Below are 27,591 nucleotides of genomic sequence, written 5' to 3' on the forward strand. Positions count from 1 at the left end.
CTCCGCCCACAGCCCGCTCTCACGCCTACTGAATGACGTTATAAATGAGCTACAGACTCCGCCCACGGTTGGAAATCAGACAGTCTGTTGGTGTCACACACTTTTTTTTGTTTTGTTTTATATGCATGTCTATTATACGACATTGTTTTAGATGAAAACAAAAGGCTATCATAACATACTGTTATTAATATTTGTTACCTAACATAAATAATATCGATAAACTGTTTTTTATAAATGATTTTTATTTATTTATTTATTGAATGTCAATCAACAGATTAGCATAGATTGGTTAATCATTTACATTGCTATAAGTCAGTTGTGTCATTCTGATTAAAAATGTTCAATAATAAGTACCTGGTGGATAGTTTTATTATTATTATTATTATTATTATTATATGTTTTATTGTATCATTACATGTATTACTTAAATAGCCTATTATTATAATTATTATTATTAGACATTCAGACTATAGTAAGTCATTTAAAAAAAAAAAAAACAATATGGAATTTTTTCATTATGCCACGACGCTCTAACCGGAACATACGGTATTTTTCCGAAGAACAGAAAATGTTATTTCTTCTAAAACAACGGAGAGCCTGTTGTTCGGACTGATATATAAGCAATAGCGCACACTCTGCCTCCCTCTGCTGCTCATTTTGTCTTCAAAGGTTTGCACAGAGCTCGCGAGAGACTGTCAATAGGGATCCTTCAAAACATAGTTTTCTGTGAAATCCAGAGAATTGTTGTTATTATTAACAACAACACCATAATAATATCATAATTATATTTTACAACTGTATATTACGATGCACACATTATGAAATACTTTGTATTGATTACTGCTGTTCTCTGATAAATTATAGATATGCTTGATCAAAATGTTACGAGGTAGAATACATCACCAGATAACTTTTTTGCGTTTGTGCATAACAGTATCCTTCTCCTTTGTATCACATGGAGCAGAGCAATAGGTGGACCTGTTGACCAATCCCCTTATTGAAAGCAACTTGTTGGGCAAGTTTTGTTCTTTAGACGCTCGTTATCATTGGCAGCGCAGGACTGACCCACACTGAATGAACTGTATGTGTGTGAGAGTGTGAGTGTGTGCATGCATTGCGAATAGATGCACTGTATCTACAACATCGCGAACGATGTACTCTTTATTTTATTTGTTCTTTATTGTCGGTGTTATTCAAGCCAGATCGCCGGTGGTGTCCTCCTGTCCCAGCGGACAGTTCTTACTAAAAAATCAGTGCGTTTCCTGTCATCCCACCTGCACGGAGTGTAAGGGTCACGAGCTATTCGAGTGCACCGCTTGTGGTTTAGGTGAGTGGTAGTTCACTATCATAATCTGTAGTTTAACAGTTTAAGTATCTGTTGGATCAAACAGGTGCCTCCATTGGAACAAATCTTATCCCGCTGTCAGTGCGCATGCGCAGTAGAACAACTTTATAGCGATGTGATGTTTTCAGAAGGTTACGGAAATTATGAAATTCAAACTATAGCATGATATATATCAATAAAAAAAATAAGCTCATGTGTGGAGTTGTTTGTAAGTCTGCATTGACGCTAAGAATGCTGTGAGTAAACAGGGACACTGCAAAAGAACCATTCAATCAGCTATGAGTTATTACAGCCTGGAATTTCAATATTTAATTAAAAGTTAAAATACATCAAGCGTTTTCGCCTGTTTTGGTCATTGGGTGGTACGATTCTGTAGCAGCATTGTGCAGGATCACAAAGGGGTTTTCCGAGAGACAATTGGGAAGGCAAACCTCCCAGTCCTCCGAGCACAGCTGCCGCGGTGAAACAATGAAGCCGCTCACCCTATTCATCAACGTGACAAAGAGTGCTTCACCTCGAAAGAGAGTTTGTTTAGTGACCTCAAACATGACAGTGTCTTGCGCACTTTTAATTAGAGGAAGAGTTGAAATGAAGGTCCACTCCATAAATGAATCTGTTATGATTTTGAACAGTAATCGATGTCACTGAAGAAGTTGTAACAGTAGGCTAGACTTTGCCAAACATGCCAGTGGGAAAAGGTGAGACCACTTAACTAAAGTATAACATCTTTTCTGTTGCTAACAAAAATATGTTCTAAGAACGTTTTGCTAACGTTCCCATTAAGGTTTAAAAACGTTATTTCTAAATGTCGTCTTTAAATGCTTTTCTAGGCTATTTCGAATATTTGACGAATTTGACATTATGGGGGAGCTCCATTTGATCATTTTTCTAACTTTATGGAAATGTTACTTTTAAAAGTTTTCTGAAAGTTCTAAAACAAGTAGCCTCTGCAAGAATCTGCTGTGTACAAACATCTGATAAACGTCTGCATTTGCAAGACATATTTTTTTAGAGTGTTATCTGCAATAGTCTATAGGATGATTCCTATCAGATGTCAAAGAAACGTCTAAATAAACTATCAAAGAAAAAGTGCTAAATGAATGAAGTTTAGATTTTTTGAGAACATTAAAGACTTGACAACTTCCCACAAATTCTCTATTAAGGTTACGTGAAGAACAATTGTTTATTACTAAACCTTTTCAAACTTTGAAAGAACATCAGCCAAACATGTTATAAGGTCATTTTTTGTCATACAGCATCGCAGTCCGATAACTTCTCCCCTTAACACTTGATGGTAGCCATTGACTTCCATAGTATGAAAAAATACTATGGAAGTCAATGGCTACCGCCAACTGTTTGTTTACCAACATTCTTTTAAATATATATATATATATTTTTGTGTGTGTGTCGAAACAGATTTGGAACAACTTGAGTGTGAGTAAGTGATGACAACATTTTGGGGATGAACTGTCCCTTTAAAGCCGTGACCGTGAAGTGCAGGAAGTTTTCCTTCTTTGTTCCATCAGATAAATCAGTGCATCATCAGGGGATTTGAAAAGCACTTCCTATTATTGGAATTTGTTTAGTGTGAATCACACTACTACTTTTACACACTACTACTTTATACTACAAAATGATATAGGAAAGTGAAAAAAAAAAGTGAATTGGGATACACCTTGTCTGTATTTTTATTTTATTTTTTGTGGAACTCTGGGAAGTTAAAGGGACAGTTCAACCAGAAATTAAAATCCTTTTCATACAATGATGGTTCCAATTAACCTCATCTGTCAAGCTTCAAAGTACAATGAATGAAACACTATAAAAATATCATTACAAGTCTTTGGAACAGATCGTAATTTTAATTATTCACCAAACTAACATTCCACTGTCGCATATAAATAACAGCGTGCAGGTTTGGAATGGCATCAGAACCATTACTTCAGTAGAACAGAATAAGCAAACTCTGGTCTTCAGCAAACCAAGCCACTCTTTTGAATACTGTTTAGTAGGCGTGTGTGGTTGCCATCCCTCCTTTTCAACCATCTCAAAGAAGAGAGCTGTAAATCTTAATCTCTCTCTCCGCGGCCCGAGGTGGTTGAACGGAGAGGCCTTGCATCCACCAGTGTGCGACAACTACAACACTGCCAAAAGTGCCTGTTCACTCTCCTTAGCCCTTGTTTATGGGTCCCAGTCTTGGCAAAACCTGTCAGCCAGATCCCTGTTACTGTTTCTATTTAAAGAAGATCTCATGATAGACACAAGCAGATGTTGATACCCAAGTTTCAGATTTAGTGATTGTTTGCGGAAAGAGTAATGTGGCTTCTAATCTTTCAGTGCATTCAGCAAAACTCGCCAAGAGCAAGTCCTGGTTTTATTTCATGCCAAAATCATTTTCTTCAGTCAGAGCTTGTTTGGCTGCTGCAATAAAAAGTAGTTTGGATTTATTTATTTATTTAAAGATGCCTCTTATGTTCACAGAGGCTGCATTAATTTGATCCAAAAATACACTATAACTGCAATATTGTGAAAAAGTATTACAATTTAAAGTAAAAGTTTATATATATATATATATATATATGTATATATATATTACAATGCAGTTTCTTCCTGTGACGCATAGGTGAATTTTCAGCAGCCATTCTCCAGTCTTCAGTGTCACATGATCCTCCAGAAATCATTCTTAAATGCTGATTCTGCTGAAGAAACATTTGTTATTAATGCATTATTTATTATTAATCATTTATTAAATCAGTACTGAAAAAGTTGTGCTGCTTAATATTTTTTTTTTCAGGATTCTTTGATGATAGAAAAGGCAATAGCAATTTTCAAAAGAACAGAATTTATTTGAAACATTTATTTATCAAACTGTAATGCCTCGTTGGTGAATGAAAACATTAATTTCATAAAATAAACAAATAAATAAATGATTTATAAATACAGTATAGGTATGTGACCCTGGACCACGAGTTTTTGGAAATTGACAATATTTGGCAATATGACAATATTTGGCCGAGATACAACTATTTGAATATCTGGAATCTGGTGGTGCAAAAAAGTCTAAATATTGAGAAAATCACCTCTAAAATTGTCTAAATGAAGTTCTTAGCAATGCATATTACTAATCAAAATTATGTTTTAATATATTTACAGTAGGAAATTTACTAAATATCTTCATGGATAAAGATCTTTATCCTAATGATTTTTGGCATAAAACAAAAAATCTATAATTTTGACCCATACAATGTATTTTTTGGCTATTGCTGTGACTTAAGATTGGTTTTGTGATCCAGTGTTACACACACACACATATATATGTATATTACAGTAGTGACAACTGGAATTTATTGTCATGAAAATAATTTCTAAATAAACATGCTTATGCTTTCATGACATTCTCCCTTGGTTGCTATTGATGGAATAACTCCAATGTCATAATATTACCTGCTTTGAAAACATGCTGTGATTTATTAAAAGAAAGCGAGTGATACATATAACCTGCAAGTTACAAAAGACATATAAATAAATTCCTCACAAACTGAACATTTTAGTACTCCTGGTTTGGTTTCTATATGTAGAAGTGATCTCCTCTGTATATATGTATCTCCTCTGATCAGTGGAAAATTATTGAAATAAAGGTGATTTGGATCGTGAGTCCCCATGCTAAATGTATTTTGTGTGTGATTTAAGATGAGGAGGGGAAGGAGCGTTTCCTGTATCAGGGTCACTGCAGACTACACTGCCCTCGAGAGTTTTATGCGGACCGAGAGCAATACACCTGCGTCCCATGTTTGCCTAACTGTGAGATCTGTGCTGATGCCAAAGTTTGTGCCAAGTGCAGAGAAGGCTACAATCTTCTGAGCGGCGTCTGTCTGACAGCCTTGTGTGGCCTTGGTGAGTTTATCTTTCTATAAATTGATCGACAGGCTGGTTTATCTTAAAGAATAAAGCGCTGCAGTGATGCCATTTTTGTAGGCCGACCTGCTGCTGTCATCACCCTGGTTCCCTTTTAACAGGATTTTTCCATAACCTGTGAAACATGAACTCTTCCACCCACAAAAGTTTATGATTCTTATAGATTTCAGTCATAAATGAACACAGCTTTTCTGAACGTTGAAGCACTAAAAAAGGATATAAATTAACTTCATCAAGGTCGCATAACTTTAACATCTCTACCTTTAAGCCTCCATCAATGCTTCCAGTCTCTTTTAATAAATAAATGAATTAATAAGTCCCAAATACTTTTTCTGAGAGTTTCTTGGTTTCGGCCTGTAAAAATATATGATCCCTGCACCACTCCATGCATGTATCTATTTGAAAGAGCAGTCCGTGTTTTCAAGATGCAATTTTATGACGTGGTAGTCTGTCTCTTCTACTCACTCAAAACTATTTACTCCTTCTTCACAAAAAAAAGGACATACTTTTAGGGGTTAGTATAATAGGCGAATTGAGATGCATCACAAGTGCAAGATGTAAAATTAAACTACCATGATTACAGTTAAATTAAATAAAAGACACATTTAATATAACCAAATTCTTCGTATATTGACATATACATTAATGCAATGCACTGCAAAACCATTGTTTTTTTCATGAACTATTCAGTCTTGAGATTTTGAGCTATTTGTACTTGTAGAGTAGTGAAAAAAAAAACATTCAAAATATACATTTAAGTGTTCATATTAACATCAAACATGATTTGAGTAAGTAAGTTTAATTAATGGACATTTTCGCAAAAGAAATAAAAAATCTCCACTTAGATTTAAAACTCCACTTTTAGATTTAGCGCTTACATATACTGTACCAAACGTTCCAGTTTTTTTCACCTGTGTATATTTCAAACATTTTTATATTGTTGTTTGCTCACCAATCATTTGCCTTATTCATGCAACACATTTATTAATAAATAAAAATATGGTAGTTATGAATGTATGTGTGTAACTATTGTATAACACACACACACATATGATACTAACAGACATTTTCTTGAACCACAGGTCAGGTTCAGGATCTGGATACGCGAGAATGTATAGACTGCGGTATTGGCTGTAAAACATGCTCTGCAGGTAAATAACAGATTCTATGTTTCATTATTTTAGCAGTGCCATTTATTTATGTAATATTATGGTTGTTCTTTACTGTTTATTAATACTTGCAGTCAATTGTTTTCCAGTTGTTTGTTATGTACTTGTTTTATGCTTAACAGTGACAAAAAAATGTTTTTATAGTCATTACCTGTTTTGTGTCCTCGACAGATGATCCAGTGGTTTGCCACAGCTGCACAGACGGCTACTTCTTGTAAGTCTGTACTGTATTTGAGAAATCTGTTCATTCCGATTGCTATAAAATTTAATTTGCTGAAAATGTACTCACTCTCAGGCCATCCAAGACCAAGAGGAGTTTCTTCATAGGAACAGATTGGAATAAATGTAGCATTACATCACTTGTTCACCAATGGATCCTCTTCAGTGAATGGGTGCCGTCAGAATAAGAGTCCAAACAGCTGCTAAAAACACTGGGGAAAGCAATATTATGAACAGATGACTTGTATTTCAAGTTAAAAACTTCAGTGATGAATACAGCTTTTCAATTCACAAGATGTTAATTGATGGAGTGGATTATTGTGATGTTTTTATCAGCTGACTGGACTCTCATTTTGACGGCACCCATCCACCCCAGAGGATCCTTTGGTGAGCAAGTGATGTAATGCTAAATTCTTCCAAATCTGTTCCTATGAAGAAACAAACTCATCTACATATTGGATGGCCTGAATGGGAGTACATTTTCAGCAAACTTTCATTTTTAGCTGAACTATTCCTTTAAGGCTGTCTTTTGGCGCATATTGCAGAGATACTATGAAGAGAACAGAGGTTTGATTGTGTGTTGTGGCCTCCAGCTATTGTGTGCATCAGATTTCACTTTTAGTTAAGTCTCACAGCCGGTTACCTGAGATCCACGCTGCTATACATAGAGGCACCTCTTATGAGTTTTTCCCTCAACTCACTCAATCTGTCTTCTTGCTCTCTCTCCTCACTAATTTGAGCCTATCTCCTCTTCGCTCGGTTGAAACTGAAGGACTTTCTTTGCTCAGAGGGTTGGAGTGTCTTGTACGAGAGTCCTGACTAATGAAAGTCCACTCAGAGAGGAAAAGAGCAATGTTAATCCCCCCAAACATTCCTCATGCTTTCATTGTGCCTGCGCTATTGCCATGGCAGCTGTTGTCCTCCGTCTCACTCAAACATCTTGCTTAAGTGTTGAGTTCCAAAGTGAGGCACCTCTGTGTCTCAGACGGAGCACTTGATCAGCCATGCTTATCGACTGCTTGACTACAACAAGATATGTGTTGACCATAGTGAAAACCTGTGATTTATGTAGTTTTATTCAATTTATCTTCACATTAAAATTGATTTATTTAGATTGTATTTATTATGACTTACGTTAAGATTGATTAACACCTGCAGTACTAGGTTAGACATTTCAAGACACCTAGTTACTATTTTGATACTATTTTCCACATTTTAGCATCATAATAAAGTCCTCAAAACTATGAAATACAAAAAAAAAAAAAAAAAATATCCTATCTCAAAATCTGTGCTAGTTGTCCAGATTACAACTCAGCACACTCATCCTAAAAAAAAAAAAAAATCTAAATAAAGTTAAAATACATTACAATTTCAGTTTTGTACAGAAATTAATTCATAAGTTTTACTAATTTCAATGAGCAAAGTTTTATTTTAATGAGTTTTTTTTTATTACAAGGCTAGAGTGTAAAAGGTGACATTGAAATTATTTGAAAAATAATACATGCACTACCAGTCAAATGTTTTGGGGTAAGAATTTTTTTAAATGGTTTTAAAAGGACTCACAAAATGTATTGTTTATATTATTTATTTATTTTACACATTCATTTAACAAAAACATTTTTCATTAAAAAACAGTAACATTGTAAAATATTGTTAAGATTTAACATAACTGTTTCTTTACACACACACACACACACACACACACACACACACACATATATATATATATATATATATATATATATATATATTTAATTCCGTAATTTTCAGCATCATTACTCCAGTCTTCAGTGACACGTGATTTTTCATAAATCATTAAAATATGCTGATTTGATCAAGAATCATTTTATATATATATATATATATATATATATATATATATATATTTCTTTTTTTTTTTTTTTTTTTTAAATAGATGTTTTGTAACATTAGAAATGTCTTTACTGTCATTTTAGATCCAATTGATGTGTGCTTGCTGAGTAAAAGTCTTAAAAATCTTATTCTAATACACAGTATTTACTAAAAGTTTTTTTTGTATTAAATGTAAACAGACTTGGCAGTGAGTTTAATTTTGGCCTAAATACAGGACCAAACACTTTAGTCCAGTCTGAGTTTCTAACTATTTTTGATGGAAGGGAAAAATAAAGAAAATATTATGCCAGAAATATCAGTTCGTCAGTTTTTATAACTTCTTCTCAAGCAGCTTTGATAGTGTTCTAATGCTTATGCTGTCATTCCTGCAGTTGTTTAGCAACACAGCAGGAGTTTCTTCTTTTTAATAAGGAGAGACCATCGTGCAATTATATTATCTCTACAATTGTTCCTCATTTTCTCTCTTCCTTTAATATAAAAGCTCTCTTATAACTTTACTGTATAATTGTTAGTCAGTCCTCATAAACACTGCAGTCAATCAGAAATCAGAAGACTGTCTTATTCCCAAAAGGTCTAAACAACATTAAAAGAATCGTGATAGAATTATGACAACAGACTGTAAACTGTTGTCTTCCGATCTCATGCTTTTACATATTGAATGCTGCAGGCAGGTGCGCTGTGGTTTCGGAACGGTTTTGATTCCTCTGGTGTGGTTTGGCTTCTCTGGTTACTCTTCACTCAGACTCTCTCTGTCAAAGCACTGAAACCAATTGCCCCGGGCTCACAGAATCTCAGCCGGCATTATATTCCTCACCTTGAAGCGGGAGCTTGTGATTCAGAGCGTATTTGATACAAAAGTAAGTCTACAAAGACGTTGCTGGTCTGAAGCTGCTCCAAAGTCTTCGTAAGCAAGTTTTCAAACAGCTCCAAGTGATAGGAAGGATATTGATATTGCTCCAACCAAGTGATAGTGAGGCAACTAAAGAGTTTTGAACAAACTCCTTTACGGTTCAACCAGCTGCTACATTTTCTGACTTTTTGTTGAATTTAAAGTAATTCATTAGCTTTCAGTTAATACATCATCATTGCATTGTTTCCAAAGTTGAAATTTTCTGTGAAAAATATTATATGGTTGCAAAATTATTTAGCAAATTAAAAACTGTCCACTGCATATGTTAATGAGAATGAAACTGGCAGAGAAACTGGCACAAATCAAAATTAAAAAATTGAGAGAATTGTGGCACTTTTAATAAATGTAATATACAGGTATTGTATTACCTGTGATTTAGAGCATGCTGAAAAAATATATAAGATGTTTTATTTCTTTCTGTGAGCAGATTATTCAGTCACCTAAAATTACTTGATGTTTAATCTAGAAATGCATGCAACTTTTGTGGATTTCTTCTTGCCAAACAAACATCAACTTTAAGTGAACGTATAAGATTTTTGTTTTATTACATTAAATTTTTCCAATCATGTATTTTATGCCATTTTTTGAAGCACCAACTATTGTCATTATTTTCATTGCAAACCTGTGTTATTTTTTAATAATTAAAACAATATTTTAGTTGAGGTTTTTATTTTTTTGTGGATATTTTGAATTATATATTTATTATATTATATATATATTATATAAACTAAATGAAAATGAGAAATGTTCCCTTTGCATTTATTTCATTTTTATTTATAGTTATAGTTTTAGTTACCAATAAAAAAAAAATCCACCAATTTTCTATGTAAGGTAGACAAGTGATGTGACTATGAATGCTTATGCAAAAGAAGGCAAACAGTTTATTAAAAAAAAAAAAAAAAAAAAAAAAAAAAAAAAAAAAAGGCTTCCAATGGTCCTGGCTGTACAATCTCAGCAAAGTACTTAGGATTTCAATCTTATGCTTTCTCCACGACCACACTCACAACTGACCTGCAAGACTGCATAAAGGAATCTGTTTGCCACATTACTTGACTTGCATAATTCTTTTAGTGAACACAGAAAAAAGCTCAAATAGCTTCAAAGTTCTGTAATGACTCATCCAAGCATGTAAAACAGCCCTCAGTTTAGCCTCAATATGTGACAAGCCTATTGTTTGTTATCTGTGTGAAGATACAGACAGCAGTGTCGCCAGCACTGTCCCCAGAGGACCTACGAGGACCGCGGGAGAGGACTGTGTATCAGCTGCCCAGAGCCGTGTGTGGACTGCTGGAGCGATAGCCTGTGTCTCACATGCCAGTCCGGATACTTCCTGAACAGTGCGTACACTACTTCCCCTGAACACCTCGCTAAAGTTCACTCTCATTTTCCTGATAGCCATAGCGGTTTCAGTCTCATTACTTTGGTTTGTTAAGTCTAGGCTAAACCTACAATTTAAAATGAATACTACTTTTTCGTAGAGAGCTTGTGAAAAAACCCCACAAAACTCCAATGGGTCACTTATAATGAAACTTAAATGTTTTGTTGTCATGTATTTATTAACCTATAAGTATTAGCAATTTTGAATATAATGTTTATAGGTGAAGTACTTTCCGTAACACCAAACAGAAAACAAATTGCTAGTTTCAGAATTCTAAGAATTGCTCTGAATGACTTTCATCTCTGAATAGTGAATTTAAACTCAGAATTGCAAGATAAATTCTGAATTGTGAGATGACAATCATTTATTTATATAGCACAATTAAAAACAACTAAAAGCACACACATCAAAATAAAAACAATGAGACACAAACAATTAAAATTGTAGTCGAGTACCATGAAAGAAAGTGCTTCAGTATAATAAAAACAGTACTGTACAATGGAAAATGCTTCAAGAATTAAATTCTTTATCAAACAGAATTTCTTTTAAAACTTGGATTTACATAGATAAGGTCAAAATCAATTTATTTTTTATTTTAAATATCCATGAATTTACTGAAACCTTTAAATAAATATGTATATATCCCAGAAAGGATGTTGTGCAGAGAAGCACTGTTTCCCTCAATTGTTTTTAATGGGAAATAGAAATGCAAATATAGTTAATGCAAAACCTTACACAGGTTAGCACTGTGATTCTGATCTGAGATCAGGTTCATTCATGCAAATTAATGTTCATGTTTTTGATTTATACACACCTACTTATTCCTACTAAATTAATATACTATGAAAAATAACAACTGTTTTATCACCTGTTAACAGCGAACGTTTGGGCTTGATATGATTTTTGCATCTTCTCTCATGCTTAACAAGGCTGCATTTATTTGATCAAAAATAGAGTAAAAACAGTAATATTGTGAAATAATATTTCAACTAAAAATAATTTGATGTAAATCACAACACTAAAGATAAGAGGATAAACACTTCTTTTTGCATGAAAAAGATGGCACCTGCGTGAAGGAGTGCCCAGCAGACACATTTAAAGACTCCAGAGGGTGGCGCTGTCAGCCCTGTCACAGCTCCTGCCTGACCTGCCACGGCCCTGGACTGAGGGACTGTGACAGATGCAGTGGCTGGAGCCGGCCGGTTTACGGGAAGTGCCCGGTGATCAGCTGCCCGGAAGGCCAATATGTTGATGGTGAGAATGCCTGCCGTTTAATATAAGAACAATAAAAAAGATAAGTCTACCTTTTTTTGCAAACTTGCTGTTTAGGATTTGCTTAGGTCTGTTATAGTTTGTGCAATACTGTCCTCTGGTGAATATGTGGTAGTAATACACACTTTTGACCTGCAATTGTGTGACTGTTTCAATCTCTGTAAAACTGCTTTGGAACTCTAAATGAAAAGTTTAGATAAAATAATCATGTCTTTTATTTATTTATTTGTATTTTATTAGTGGAAAGCCGCACTTGCCGTTACTGTGATCGATCCTGCCTGACATGTTATGGTCCAGAGGCTCAGAACTGCATCACATGTGCTACTGGTAACGTATAGGTTAGCTTTCCTTTCCCTCCCACCTGATAAACAGACTGTCAAATTCCCCTTTTAATGAGTTCCTGCTTCAAAAGAACTTGCTGAATAAATAAGATATTAATCTCCTTAATAGGTTCTTCGCACCTCTGTTTGCTGTCTCAACAGGATACATGTTGGAGCAGGAGGCTGTGTGTGTAGAGCGCTGTCCTCTGGGATTCTTTGGGAACAGCTCCAGTCTGCTGTGTGAGAGGTGTTCTGCTCACTGCGAGGCGTGTGAGAGCAGAGACGAGTGTGTGAGCTGTAAGACGGACACTTACCAGCTCTATCTGTTCCAGGGCAGCTGCTGGTCAGAGTGTCCAGAGTGAGTCGCTATGGCTGGAACTCCAAAAACATGCTTTACGGAGGACCCAAAAATATTTGGACATCTAAAATATATTTATAACATAATTTAATTGACGGTATATACACTACTGGTCAAAAGATTGGGGGTCAGATTTCAATTTATCAAAGAATTCTGAAAAAAAAAAAATGGTTTCCACAAAAATATTAAGCAGTACAACATTTTCATCATGGCTAATAGAAATAAATGTTACTTTATTTACATGATCTGAAAGATCATGTCACACTGAAGGCTGAAGTATGATGCCGAAAACTAAGCTTTGACAGCACAGAAATAAATTACATTTTATATATATTAAAATATAATTGTATTTTGATAAAATGAATGCAGCATTGGTGAGCATAAGGGACTTCAAAAAGAAAGAAAGAAAGAAACAACCCCAATGATATATAAAATACTATATACAGTATTGTTCAAAATAATAGCAGTACAATGTGACTAACCAGAATAATCAAGGTTTTTATTATATTTTTTATTGCTACGTAGCAAACAAGTTACCAGTAGGTTCAGTAGATTGTCAGAAAACAAACAAGACCCAGCATTCATGATATGCACGCTCTTAAGGCTGTGCAATTGGGCAATTAGTTGAAAGGGGTGTGTTCAAAAAAATAGCAGTGTCTACCTTTGACTGTACAAACTCAAAACTATTTTGTACAAACATTTTTTTTTTCTGGGATTCAGCAATCCTGTGAATCACTAAACTAATATTTAGTTGTATGACCACAGTTTTTTAAAACTGCTTGACATCTGTGTGGCATGAAGTCAACCAACTTGTGGCACCTCTCAGCTGTTATTCCACTCCATGATTCTTTAACAACATTCCACAATTCATTCACATTTCTTGGTTTTGCTTCAGAAACAGCATTTTTGATATCACCCCACAAGTTCTCAATTGGATTAAGGTCTGGAGATTGGGCTGGCCACTCCATAACATTAATTTTGTTGGTTTGGAACCAAGACTTTGCCCGTTTACTAGTGTGTTTTGGGTCATTGTCTTGTTGAAACAACCATTTCAAGGGCATGTCCTCTTCAGCATAGGGCAACATGACCTCTTCAAGTATTTTAACATATGCAAACTGATCCATGATCCCTGGTATGCGATTAATAGGCCCAACACCATCCATAACACCCAACATGCCCATATCATGATGCTTGCACCTCCATGCTTCACTGTCTTCACTGTGTACTGTGGCTTGAATTCAGAGTTTGGGGGTCGTCTCACAAACTGCCTGTGGCCCTTGGACCCAAAAAGAACAATTTTACTCTCATCAGTCCACAAAATGTTCCTCCATTTCTCTTTAGGCCAGTTGATGTGTTCTTTGGCAAATTGTAACCTCTTCTGCACATGCCTTTTTTTTAACAGAGGGACTTTGCGGGGGATTCTTGAAAATAGATTAGCTTCACACAGACGTCTTCTAACTGTCACAGTACTTACAGGTAACTCCAGACTGTCTTTGATCATCCTGGAGGTGATCATTGGCTGAGCCTTTGCCATTCTGGTTATTCTTCTATCCATTTTGATGGTTGTCTTCCGTTTTCTTCCACGTCTCTCTGGTTTTGCTCTCCATTTTAAGGCATTGGAGATCATCTTAGCTGAACAGCCTATCATTTTTTGCACCTCTTTATAGGTTTTCCCCTCTCTAATCAACTTTTTAATCAAAGTACGCTGTTCTTCTGAACAATGTCTTGAACGACCCATTTTCCTCAGCTTTCAAATGCATGTTCAACAAGTGTTGGCTTCATCCTTAAATAGGGGCCACCTGATTCACACCTGTTTCTTCACAAAATTGATGACCTCAGTGATTGAATGCCACACTGCTATTTTTTTGAACACACCCCTTTCAACTAATTCAACTAATTGCCCAATTGCACAGCCTTAAGAGCGTGCATATCATGAATGCTGGGTCTCATTTGTTTTCTGAGAATCTACTGAACCTACTGGTAACTTGTTTGCCACGTAGCAATAAAAAAATATACGAAAAACCTTGATTATTCTGGTTAGTCACATTGTACTGCTATTATTTTGAACAATACTGTATATATAATCAAATTAATATACATTAATACCTAGAAATACACCTAGAGATTTCAGTTAGAATTTTTATATTAATAAATATTTATATTTTATGGATGCTAAATATTGCACCGATTTGAGATTTGACTTTGAAGCCTTTAATATTGTTGAAATATCTACTATGCAAGAAATGAAAAAGTCTTGAATATGTGTAGATAAATAAGACAGAGGTAAATATCGATGACGTCAATGATTATCTCTACTATCGATACGTTTATACATTTTTTGTTTAGTGTTTTCGAAACACGGAAAGACCATTTGAAAATGCATCACTAAAAATGACTGTAAACTGACGCTGAACTGAAAGCCGAATGACTTTCAGAGGTTTTTAGTACTAGCATTCATGAGGATATGTTAATGAACACAAGAGGGAAACAAACGTGTTTTTCTTGGGTTTCTTGCAGAGGGTATTTTGAGACAGAGCTGGGGACATGCGAACCTTGCGATGAACTCTGTTTGACCTGTGATGGCATAAGCACACAGTGCCTTTCGTGTCGAGAAGGCCTTCATCTGGCCAATGGCCAGTGCAGGCAGAACTGCACCCCCATGAGCTACGTGGCAGAAGATGGCACATGCAGACGCTGTGCTCCTCACTGTGACGTGTGCATCGATTTGTCCACCTGTACAAGTGAGTTATTGTTACTGCTGGCATTGTTTAACTAGTAACAGATACAGCTAAAAGAGCACTGAAAAGTGATACTAACAAGGAAAATATTGAATTTCTTTTCCCTGTTATATTATCTTGTGTATAATCTATTAATAAGGAAGTATGCACAGGCCGGTTAGAACACATTCAATAGTATATCAGTGGATAATTAATTACAGTGAATTTGTAATCTAATAACATTGTGTAACTATGGTGTTTCAGGATGCAGTTTTCTCTATTTGCTTTTAAACGGGGCATGCAAGGCTGTCTGTCCGAAGGGCTACTTTGAAGACTTAGATCAGGGGGTCTGTGTGAGCTGCCATCGCACCTGTGCCACCTGCTCAGGACCCCTCTCTGATGACTGCGAGACCTGCTCTGCCCTCAACCCAAAACTCTACGAGGGCACGTGCTTGGAAGAGTGCCCAGCGGGAACATATTACCAGACCTCTGAAAAGGAATGCCAGGGTGAAGTATTAACCACTAACAAACAAAACCAGTATAATCCTGGACAGTATGGCCTGGGTTCACAAATGGGGCTTAGATTAAGCATATCATTACAGGTGTGCATCTTGACACAGAACTACATCACTGACATATTTTAAGATATTTCGGAGCAAGATATTTTCAGTTGAGACGGCTCAAACATGCATTTGAATCTGAGACTAGTTTAAGACTTATCTGTGAAGCCGGCGGTATAAGTTCCACCTTCCAGTTTTACAAATAGACTATGGTTTGCGCATAGTGTGTGCTATTAGTGTTCCTGTTGCTCAATTGGTAGAGCACTGTGCTATCAAGCGCAATGTTGGGGGTTCGATTCCCAGGGAACACACCATATGTAAAAATTTGTAGCCAGAATGCACTGGATAAAAGAGTCTGCTAAATAAATGCATAAATAAAAATTTTTTAATTGTAAATTTAATTTAAATTTCACAGTATGTGCATAGCCCAATGTTTCTAATCATGCATACTTTGTACCAGGGATTCCCCTAGGGGGCGCCAGCACCCATTAAGAAGGCATGTGAGCATCTCTATTTTTAAGAATTGTACACTTGAGTGAAACATCTGTGAATCTTTAGTAAAGAAGAGGCAATATGACTAGTCTCCCAGCTAATCAGGTGACCCACACAGATCCTCAGTGACTATGGTTAAGGCAGACTTTAGTGAGATTGAGTTAGAGCAAAAACAGCTAAAAACTAAATGAGTGGGTAATGGGATAATTTCCAGATTACCAGTGATTTGGAAAATGGTAGACAAACATAGTGGGGTACATATCCTACAGCAGGGGTGTCAAAAACCAGAGTCCTGCAGAGTTTAGATTAAGCACACCTGATTCAACTAATCAAGTCCTTCTTCAGACTTATTTGAAAACTACATGTGACTAATTGAGTTTGACACCCCATCCTACAAGGTTGAAAATGCTCAGCAATCAGCAATTTAAAAGACACTTCACGCATAACTTCTAAAGATCACTCATAACTTCTGGAGACTGCAGAGAGTGGACCAGGATCACACTTTTTTAAAACACCATTGCACCATTTCATTTACTTTAAAAAGTTAAAAGTTAAAAGAGTCTGCATCAAAAGTATACTTGTTATTTGATTATTTATTTGGTTATCTTATCACAATAACGGAGTGATCATTGTGACTGAAGAGTGAATAAATATAAATGTATTATGTGTCATTAATATGTCCCATATCGGCTCTGTAGAATGTCACCAGACCTGTGCATACTGTGAGGGTCCAGATCCCACCCAGTGTCTGCAGTGTGAAAAGGGTCTGGTTCTGGATCCCAACACCATGATGTGTGGGGTTACTGGGGATTCTGACTGTCCACCCAGAACATTCCTCCAAAACAACCAGTTTACTTGCCAAGCATGTCATCGGCTCTGCCAGTCCTGCGAAGGGTCGGGACCCTCTGACTGCCAGACCTGCGCCCTGCCCAACTACCTCCACAGTACGAAATCATCTGAACTCACATCAGTGCATTTCTTTTGTATACTTATACTGTTAAGAAAACAATGAAATTGTTTGTCATTATTAATACTGATTTAAAGTGTTCATCTGTTGTGGGTTGTCTTTTAAATCCCTCTCTTGGATCTAGAGCATTGTTGAAAGGGAAAACATTTAAATGGTTTAATGGGAACCTCTTTGTATTCCAGACGGTTCGTGCGTAAGCAAATGTCCTGCGGGAACTTACAGTGCCCATGAGGAGGCTGATGGGGTAGAGCTGGGTTTCTGTATGCCCTGCGATCATGTGTGTGCCACTTGTGCCGGGGCATCTCCCAGAGACTGTCTGAGCTGTGCACCAGGCTACCTTCATCTGCTCTCTCATCTGTGCGTTAGCCACTGTCCCACAGGGTAAGATCTTCCTACACACACACACACACACACACACACACACACACACACACGCACGCGCACATTATCCATTGGTAATAAAAAGCTTAGTTAATAGAAAAGCACTAGTGTTTGTTAAAACTGTAGCTTCCCAAACTTCTCTTAAAATAGTCAAAGACCTGAGTATATTTAACAAGGGTCAAATGTTAATGTCCAGATAATATGGCTAGGCCTGTGGGGCGTGGTCAGCAGAAGTAATAACTACAGATCCATTACCAGTAATTTACTGTCTTCTGTTCATTGTCTGTAATAACAAGACGTGCATTTATTTCACTTGATGTGCCAGGTACTACAGCACAGGGGAGCGCTGCGAGAAGTGTGACCGCTCCTGTGAGCAGTGCTCAGGTCCAGGGCCGGACACCTGCAGGGTGTGCACACCTCCTCTGCTAGACCTGCAGGGTACCAGGCAGTGTGTGGATCAATGTCCAGAGCGCTTTTATGAGAGCGGGCACAGCTGCAGACAGTGCCACACCAGCTGCAAGTCCTGCACAGGTGCTATGGTTATCTTTTTTTTTTCACATTTTATAAGCTTCCATAATATTGTTGTATCATCATTCTAGTCATTATAGGCCTCGTTTTATCATGAAATGTTATTGCAGACAAATTATATTTGGTTCTGTTTACTGACTGTTCAATAAAATCCATGGCATAAAATAGCAATGAAATAAGATCTGTTGACTTGGCAGCCAAGAAGGTATATAATAAATCTCTAAGAAAGTTGTCTGGCTGACACAGGATTTCCGGGGAAACACATTTTTAAATCTAGTATTAAGTAGGCCCCTAATGTTAATTTAATTCCAATCCAAAATGAATATTCTGGGTTCAATTCAAATAAAGATTAAACAGAAAAGGCAAAACGTTGATCTCTTTGAAAGAAACAGTTGGTGCCTCACCCTTTCTCATCTAAAGGTTTCTGTGTTTTTTGCAGATAACACTCCCCAGGGCTGTGTGACGTGTGACTGGGGCAGTGTCCTGCAGGATGGGGTGTGTTACCCTCGCTGTGAAGAGAGCCGATATTACTCACAGGGTGTAAGTGCTGATGACAGTGTGTGTGTGGAAGTTTGTGCTGTTATTTATAGCAGCACCTGATCAGTTACTGCTATTTTTGTCAAAAGATGAAAACTATTAATATTATTTATATTTCAGTCCAAATGTTCATTCAGCAGTGTAAACAACAAGATTTCACTTTGCATGTGTCTTTGTCAATGGCATTAGGGAGTTTGTGAACCCTGTGACGAGTCCTGTAAACATTGTTCTGGTGCCGGACCCCAGAGCTGTCTCACCTGTCACCCAGGTTTTGCCCTACATGCCCCTGAGAGTCAGTGCTTGCCCTGCTGCCAGTCTGGGGAGAGGAACAGGAAGTGTTGTCTTTGTGATTCCGCTTCAGGTAGTTTTTACTTTAAGCCTTCAAATGGGTTCTATACATTCAATGAGACATACATTAAATATTTTTGAAGGATAGCTTACCCCAAAATTTAAATTTGCTGAAAATATGCATTACTTCAGGCCAACCACATGTAGATGAGTTTGTTTCTTCATCAGAGCAGATTTGGAGAAATGTAACATTACATCACTTGCTCACCAATGGACTCCCCCTAGTGAATGGGTGCCATCGGAATGAGAGACTAAACAACTGATAAAAACATCACAATAATCAACACGACTCCAGTCCTTCCATTAACTCTAAATCTTATGAAGTTAAAAGCTGCTTGTTTGGATTACTTGTGGATTATTGTGATGTTTTTATCAGCTGTTTGGACTCTCATTCTGACGGAACCCATTCACTGCACTGGATTAACTGGTGATCAAGTGATATAAATCTAAATTTCTCCAAATCAGTTCTGATGAACAAACAAACTAATCTACAGTAAATCTTGTGAACACGTGTGAGAACTGCAGAAACTGCAGCCGTTACCATGAAAACCCCATAAAAAAAGCAGCTGCTGCTAAAACGTATTTAAATCGTTTTTTGATTCTTTATTTTTCGTTCACACTTTACATTAGCGCTCCATTAGTTAACATTAGTTAATTCATTATAATATAAATTGCCAATGAAAAAGTCTTCTGAACATTCATAAATCTTAGGTATTCCAATATTTAATAACATGTTGTTAAAATCGAAAGTTGCCACTGTGTTATTTAATGAGCTAACATGAAAGTCTTGGTTACGTACGTAACCCTCGTTCCCTGATGGAGGGAACGGAGACGTTATGTCGAATGACATATGGGGTCTCACTTGGGAGGCCAATCATCTCTGAGTTTAAGAGAAAACGTCAATGAAAAGTGGCTAGTGGATTTAACATACCTGAGCCACTCCCCGTGCCAACGGGTATAAATAGGGCGACAGGTGCATCCACTCATTAGGTTTTACGCTGAGGAGCCGAGAACGTGTCCCGGCAACAGCGACTGGTTCAAGGTTTTGGCATGGGAACACAACGTCTCCGTTCCCTCCATCAGGGAACGAGGGTTACATACATAACCGAGACCTTCCCTATCTGTCTGTCACTACAAGTTATGTCGAATGACATATGGGGTCCTATGGAAAACGCCACAACCTGAACACCGTCACAACCCTGTGGCGCTGCAATTGTCGGCAAGACGTGGCATGCCACAAAAGCAACGCTTAAGGTCGTAACCTTCCCAAAGCCCCAGCGCAAATTCACTGACCTTGGTCCCGAAGGGGCCAGAGGGTGAGTACATTGCTGCTGGAGAAGACCACGCTGCTGTTCCGCCCACATAAAGTTAATGGAAGGGATTTCAACCTTCAGAGAAAGATTGCTTCAAATCTTCCCTATTTGTTCTATCAGCTTGGCAAGACAATGGGGAAGTGAACCTTAGGAAAAGGTCGCTACGGAGACCACATCCTACCCGTAGGGAGATGACGTGGAGATACTGATATGGACTGACCCAGGGGGCAGTACTACATATGGAAGGGGTCTCTGAGGCAGGTCCTACCTTAGAGTAGGGATGGAACGGCTGCCACAAGACACTGACAGAACGTGTCTGTCAAGGGAAGACACGGGTTTGCCAAGAGGGAAACCTTACCATGGAAAAATACACATATGGGATTACCTGTAGGGAATCAAGCCATATGGACACCTAGCCCAGTACAGGGGCTGACCGGAGCTCCGGGCATGTTAACACCAGTACTGGGCCTGGCGACAGACTGCTCCGCCCTGTCTGACTGCCGAGGGTGCTGGAGGATGCTCAACCAGGGTGCGCTAACCGGGGAACTCTACTGGGAGAAGAAAGGCGCTCGCATCCCTGTGTTAGGGGGAATGGCGCAGCAAGTGTGACACCCAGCCAGCCCTTCCTGCTAATTTACCTGTTACCCAATACACGGGAAGAAACTGGCTCTACACTAAGGTTGCAAAACCTTGCCAAGGTGTTAGGTGTCGCCCAGCCAGCAGCTCGACAAATGCCTGCCAGAGAGGTGCCGTGCGCCAATGCATAGGAGGAGGCCACACTCCATGTAACGTGGGCCTTCACCCCCAGGGGGCACGGCTCGCCTTGGAAATGCTACGCCAAGGTGATGGCATCCACTATCCAGTGGGCCAACCTCTGCTTGGAAACAGCCTTCCCCTTCTGCTGACCTCCAAAGCAGACCAGTAGCTGCTCAGAGCTTCTGAAGCTCTGGGTGCGGTCCACATATATGCGAAGCGCTCTTATGGGACACAGCAACGCCAAGGCTGGATCTGCCTCCTCCAGGGGCAGTGCTTGCAGGTTCACCACCTGGTCTCGGAAGGGAGTGGTGGGAACCTTGGGCTCATCTCCCGGCCGGGGTCTCAGGACAACGTGAGAGTAGGCTGGCCCGAACACAAGGCACTCTTCACTTACCGAAAATGCTTGGAGGTCCCCAACCCTCTTGATGGAAGTGAGCGCGATCAGGAGCGCTGTCTTGAGAGACAGGAACTTAAGCTCGACTGAATCCAGTGGCTCAAAGGGACCCCTCTGAAGTCCTGCAGGACAATAGAGAGGTCCCAGAAAGGAATCAGGGGTGTCCTAGGAGGATGTAACCTTCTGGCACCCCTAAGGAACCTAACGATCAGTTCATGCCTCCCCAGGGTCCGGCCGTCCACTGCATTGTGATGGGCTGCAATGGCAGCCACATACACTTTCAGGGCGGAGGGTGACAGCCGACGCTCCAGCCTTTCTTGCAGGAAAGAAAGCACGACTCTGACCGGGCATCTCCGGGGTTCTTCTCGGTGAGAAGAACACCAATTCGTGAACAGACTCCACTTCAGAGCATAGGCCTGCCTCGTAGAGGGGGATCACTTAGGTCTGTCACGTCCCGTCCAGAAGCCACACATGGAGGTTCCAAAGATCTGGACTCGGGTGCCAAATGGTGCCAATCCCCTGAGAGAGAAGGTCCCTCCTCAGGGGGATGCGCCAGGGAGGGGCTGTCACGAGGAGCATGAGTTCCAAAAACCAGATCTGGGTGGGCCAGTAAGGCGCAACCAATAGGACCTCTTCCTTGTCCTCCCTGACCTTGCACAGCATCTGTGTGAGCAGGCTCACTGGGGGAAATGCATACTTGTGTAGAGCCCAAGGGCAGCTGTGTGCCAGTGCATCTGTGCCCAGGGGGGCCTAGGACAGGGAATAGTGGAGCTGGCAGTGGGAGGTTATGTGGGAAGCAAACAGGTCTACCTGGGCTTCCCCAAATCGACTCCAGATCAGCTGGTCCATCTGCGGATGGATTCGTAATTCCCCGGGAAAGGTGAGCTGTCGTGAGAGCGCGTCAGCTGCACGATTGAGCTCCCCCGGGATGTGGATAGCGCGCAGCGACTTGAGCCGCGTCTGACTCCAGATGGAGGAGGAGATGCCGGGCGAGTTGAGACATGCGATGTGAATGTAGACCGCCCTGTCGGTTGATGTACGAAACAGCCGCAGTGTTGTCCGTGCGGACCAACACGTGCCTGTCTAGCAACACAGGCCGAAACCGCCGTAATTCTAGATACACTGCCAGCAACTCCACACAGTTGATGTGCCAAAGCAGTCGAGGTCCTGTCCACTGTGACAACAGAACACTTCTAAGGGCATGCCGGCCCGTAGAAAGACAAGGTCTGACCAGTGCCCGATTCAAGACTCGCAAATCCAGGATAGGCCGAAGGCCACCGCTTTTCCTGGATATGATGAAGTTAGGGCTGTAAAACCCCGTCCTCATCTCGGCTGGAGGGACCGGCTCAATTGCATCCTTCGCCAGCAGGACAGCAATCTCCTCGCACAAGACAGAGGCGTCCCAGACTGCCACCGAAGTCTCGAGGATGCCATTGAACTCGGGAGGTGGCCGGGTGAACTGAATCGCATAACCGAGTCGAACCATCTGAATGAGCCAGCGTGTCTCCGAACCGTGACCTCTTGACCGCTGGCAAAAGGGGGCATCGTGGGTGAGAATGAGGAGGCAGTGCGTCGCTCATCGTCAACCCGCGAGCCTTGCACCTCGGAGGAGAGGGAAATTGCTCTTCTATGAAAAAGTGGGTGCCACCGGTCATTGGACCATCGGGCAGAACAGAAAGAAACAAAAACTGAGGATTCTCCACCCGGCCCTGCTCTGGGGGAAGGAGTGGCTCTGTCTCCGCCAGCTCCTGAAGAGCAGTCTCCCACATCTCCGAGTTGCCTGTGTGAGAAGCTCTCACTGGCACCTTCAAATCTCCCAGAGTACTAGTCGGCGGTCCTCTGCTCGTGGCAGAGAAACCGGAACGGTAGTGACAGAGGGGTCTGCTCTTTTCCCTTTAAGAAAGGGAAGACGCGATCACAGCGTTGCCATGGTCACACATGCAGTGCGTGCATGAACCATCCATGAATGAGCATTCAGCGTGCTGAATGCCCAGACACCGAAGACAACGATCGCGGCCGTTGTCAGAGAACAGGAAACGACCGCATCCAGAAGGACGCGGACGAAACGGCGTCTTTAAAAAGATGCAAATTTTCCGTGATTTGCTCTTTTAGGAAATCTGCTCTCCTAGTTGAAGCGCCCAGGGGAATCGCTGAAAGGGACACCACTGTTTTTGCCCTAGCGCCAACCAGAACAGCTACCCGACACAGCAGATGAATGGCTTTGTGGAGTATAACAGCTTTCATACAACCACTCGGCTCTGAAGCAAAAATCTAATGAGTGGATGCACCTGTCGCCCTATTTATACCCGTTGGCACGGGGAGTGGCTAAGGTATGTCAAATCCACTAGCCAATTTTCATTGGCGTTTTCTCTTAAACTCAGAGATGATTGGCCTCCCGAGTGAGACCCCATATGTCGTTCGACATAACTCGTAGTGACCGACAGATTGGTAACTAAGACTTACAAAGACTAACAAAGATTAATAACTTAGGTAGCAAATGTAGCTATTGCTCATTGTGAATGATAATGCATTAATTAAGGTTAACTAATGAGATCTTATTGTAAAGTGATACCTATTGGTCTTTACAGTTCTTTTGCACTTTAAGCTGTGTAAAATGTTTAACTTTATATATTTTCTTCTGTATTGATTTATTGTATTTAAATATTAAATAATAGTAATTTTTGTTATAAGGTAAAACTTATTAAACCTGTTATATTGTTTTAGATCACTTTTTTAAACAAAATTTCAATATTGTGATTATACCGTGATAAAATCATTAGCAATTAATCGCAACATGAAAATTTGATACCAGCATATCCCTAGATGCACATGCTCTGATGCTGTAGTGACTTCTAACAACTTTTTAAGTAGTTTGTGCAAGCATCGCAATTATTTAGCATTTAATTAAAACTGTCTTTCCCAACTCAGTTTTTTGTGTCTGTCTTGTGCGCGATAGGCTTGCCACAATAGACAGTGTTGACTGTGATACCGGTGTTAAGCTGCAAGTCATTTAGATTTTTTATAGTAATAAAAATTATTACGTTCAGTAAATGAACAGACACTACAATTAAAAAATGAACGCAGCTTCTTAATGCAGTGTGCCGGACAACAGTCGCATCACAGATCAGATTTCATTTCTCCAGTGAGGAGAGTGAGTCAAGCTGAATGGCAAGAAGAGTGAGGTGAGACAGACAAGACGATGGCAGATGATTTTTGTTTTGAAACTAAATGCAAAAGTGCCTGTTTGCCAATATTTTGGATTTTGAAAAGCCTGTTGACTTTTGCTGTTTATCTAAGGTGTTTTTGGGTGTTTTTTTTAAACATTAGTTTCTTATTTAATTGGTTCCATGGTATTTGCAGTTTCTTTTTTTTTATTTAAACTTTGTGTCATTTATTTATTTTATTTGACATCAAGGTATACGCCATCCCTCCAAGCTATTTTACTCATTTTGCTAATAAACATTCTAGGTTTCTTATTTATTTTGCTATACATTATATGTTTACTTAGGTATACAAAATGGAAATAGGCTATGTAAGTTATTTGTTATTTTATATTAGGCATAGCCTGCCCTATAGCATGGTGTATTTTATTTGTTTTGTTAATAAAACTACTGTTTTATATATAGGCTAAAGTAAGTTTGACATTGTATTTTGTTGTTGCATGCAATCAATTGACAATGAATTGCCCCTATTTGAAAATGAAAGTTCAATGTGCACGCTGCTTTTACAAGCTATTTTAAAGCGAAGGAAAGTGAGAAAAGCCTCACTGTCACAACCCTAGTGCGAGACATATTACATGTATTTCTTCTGCACGGTTGTGATGTAAGAAATGCAAGGTAGCACATGCAAGCAGCTTAGAGGGAACACTGCTTTGCCAAAAATTTTATAGGTTTTTACAATGATAAAGTCACTTTAATGTAACTTTTGTGTGTGTGTGTGTGTGTGTGTGTTTTTTTTTTTTTTTTACAGCATTGTGTCTTGAGGCGCCTGTACCAAGTATAAGTGAGGACGATGTTATTCTGAGATCCCAAGTGGTACAGCATGCATCTGCAGCTTTGCCTGCCGCTTTGTTGCTAGCTGTAGTGTTAGCACTAGTTATATTTGCTCTGGTACAGGCGAGGGCCAAAAAGAGGCTATGCTGGAAACGGAGCTATGAACGACTGAGCGGGGTGTCTAGAGAACAGCCCAGCCCTCGGCCCATGCCACACGGAGTACCAGAACCAGAGGACAGTGGAGACGAGGTGGACGTGGTCTACACCAGTCGAGATGGATCTGTGTATCGCCGCTGCGGCTTCATCCATGAGCCATACACAGAGGAGGAGCAGGACGAGGAGGACGCTAACGAGAACACGCACCTCAGTAGAGCCTAAAATATGGTCACTAATAAGTCAAATTCTACTAATTCTTTATATGCACACTTTTGTTGTCAGAACTCACTGGATTGAAAAAATGGTAATGATTAATGTAAATCAATATATGATAGCATCTTTATATGCACGCACTTGATACATTTATGCTTATATATTGTATATATTTCAGAATATTGCTGCCATTGTCTATGTAGATTACTGTTATGTTTTTGTAATATAACCCTTTTCATAATGTAATGTAATGTTTGTTAATGTTATTAATGACAGTTACTATAAAGTGGTATTAAACATTTTTGGGGGGTGATTAAAAGGTGACAGATAGTGTATTCATATTTTCTTAATAAAGAATATTCAATAAATTTTTGAAAAGCCCTATCCTGTCTCTTTATTAGATGTTTTGCTGAACTATAAGTCTTGAAGAAGCTGTCACAATGGAGCAAGATTCATGGACCTATTTTATCAAATGTGTATAAACCATCCTACAATTTCTCAAACAATCGTACGTGATTCAGAAAATGAATGTACACACAAAAATGATCTTGAAATTGTGCACAGCTAAATGGTTTCAGATTTCTGCTTTGTAAATCCTGCCTAATTAATGTCATAAACATATAAAAGAAATAAAAATCCTTTATTTGTCAATATAATAAAAAATAATTTATTGGAGAATGGTGAGCTGAAATAAGATTATTTCTACAGTATATTTGGAGTACTACAACTGTCTGCCACAAGGAAACAAAAATGTCTCCATTCTGCCTTTATTTTTTAGATAAAAAAAAAAAAAAAAAAAAAAAAAAAACGGAATTCTCTTTAGGTAATAGTAGTCTTGACTGAGCAATGAAACAGCCTAAATTGTTGCAACGTTTTCCAAGATGCTTGGAAAAGACTGTCACATAATATTAGAAATAATGTTAATAACCATCTTCACACACCCATTAATAATAGTGATACTCGTTTGAAAATATCAATGTTGCTTTGTAAATCTCAATATTGATCTTTTGGTATGCTTTTTTCAGTTGATGCAAGTAAAAGTTTCAGTTTCAGAGTAAATGTTCTATTATCTTTGGTAAAATATAGTCTTAGCTTTCAGACTGTGATCAAATGATGAATGTCAGTTTGATGCCAAAATGTGTGATTGGCTTAGTACACACACAGACAGGGCTGGGTAGTAACTGATTACATATAATCTGTATTAAAAAAGTGGAGTATATTACATTTTAAAATGCTCAGAATCAGATTACACTTACTTTTTTAAGGAATACACGATAACAGACTATTCACACAGTTCCAGTCAATTAGTAATCATTTAGTAGTTATATTTTAAATTATAATATAAATTATATATAATAATTTAATAGTCATTTAATAATTCTCCCTAATTCTTTTTCTTTCTTTCTCTTTTACATTTTCTTAAAAAAAATAAAATACAAAAAAAAAAAAAACGTACTGTGTGCTATAGCATTTAGCTTTCAC

General features: G+C 38.6%; 1 protein-coding gene across 1 annotated transcript; it reads left to right on the plus strand.

Moving 5' to 3' along the window:
* Nucleotides 1-1,038: 1,038 nt before the first annotated feature.
* LOC127946644 (proprotein convertase subtilisin/kexin type 5-like) lies at nt 1,039-26,491 on the plus strand. The gene is made up of 16 exons (XM_052543337.1): nt 1,039-1,327; nt 5,033-5,236; nt 6,340-6,408; nt 6,598-6,640; nt 10,619-10,764; nt 11,865-12,059; nt 12,318-12,404; nt 12,560-12,755; nt 15,273-15,496; nt 15,737-15,979; nt 17,223-17,468; nt 17,674-17,872; nt 18,198-18,403; nt 18,840-18,940; nt 19,127-19,298; nt 25,718-26,491. Exons 1-16 carry the CDS (start codon nt 1,153-1,155, stop codon nt 26,116-26,118), a joined length of 2,907 nt encoding a protein of 968 aa, XP_052399297.1. The 5' UTR covers nt 1,039-1,152; the 3' UTR covers nt 26,119-26,491.
* Nucleotides 26,492-27,591: the final 1,100 nt, after the last annotated feature.

This window comes from Carassius gibelio, chromosome A25 (assembly GCF_023724105.1).
Source record: "Carassius gibelio isolate Cgi1373 ecotype wild population from Czech Republic chromosome A25, carGib1.2-hapl.c, whole genome shotgun sequence".
NCBI classification, from domain to species: Eukaryota; Metazoa; Chordata; class Actinopteri; order Cypriniformes; family Cyprinidae; genus Carassius; species Carassius gibelio.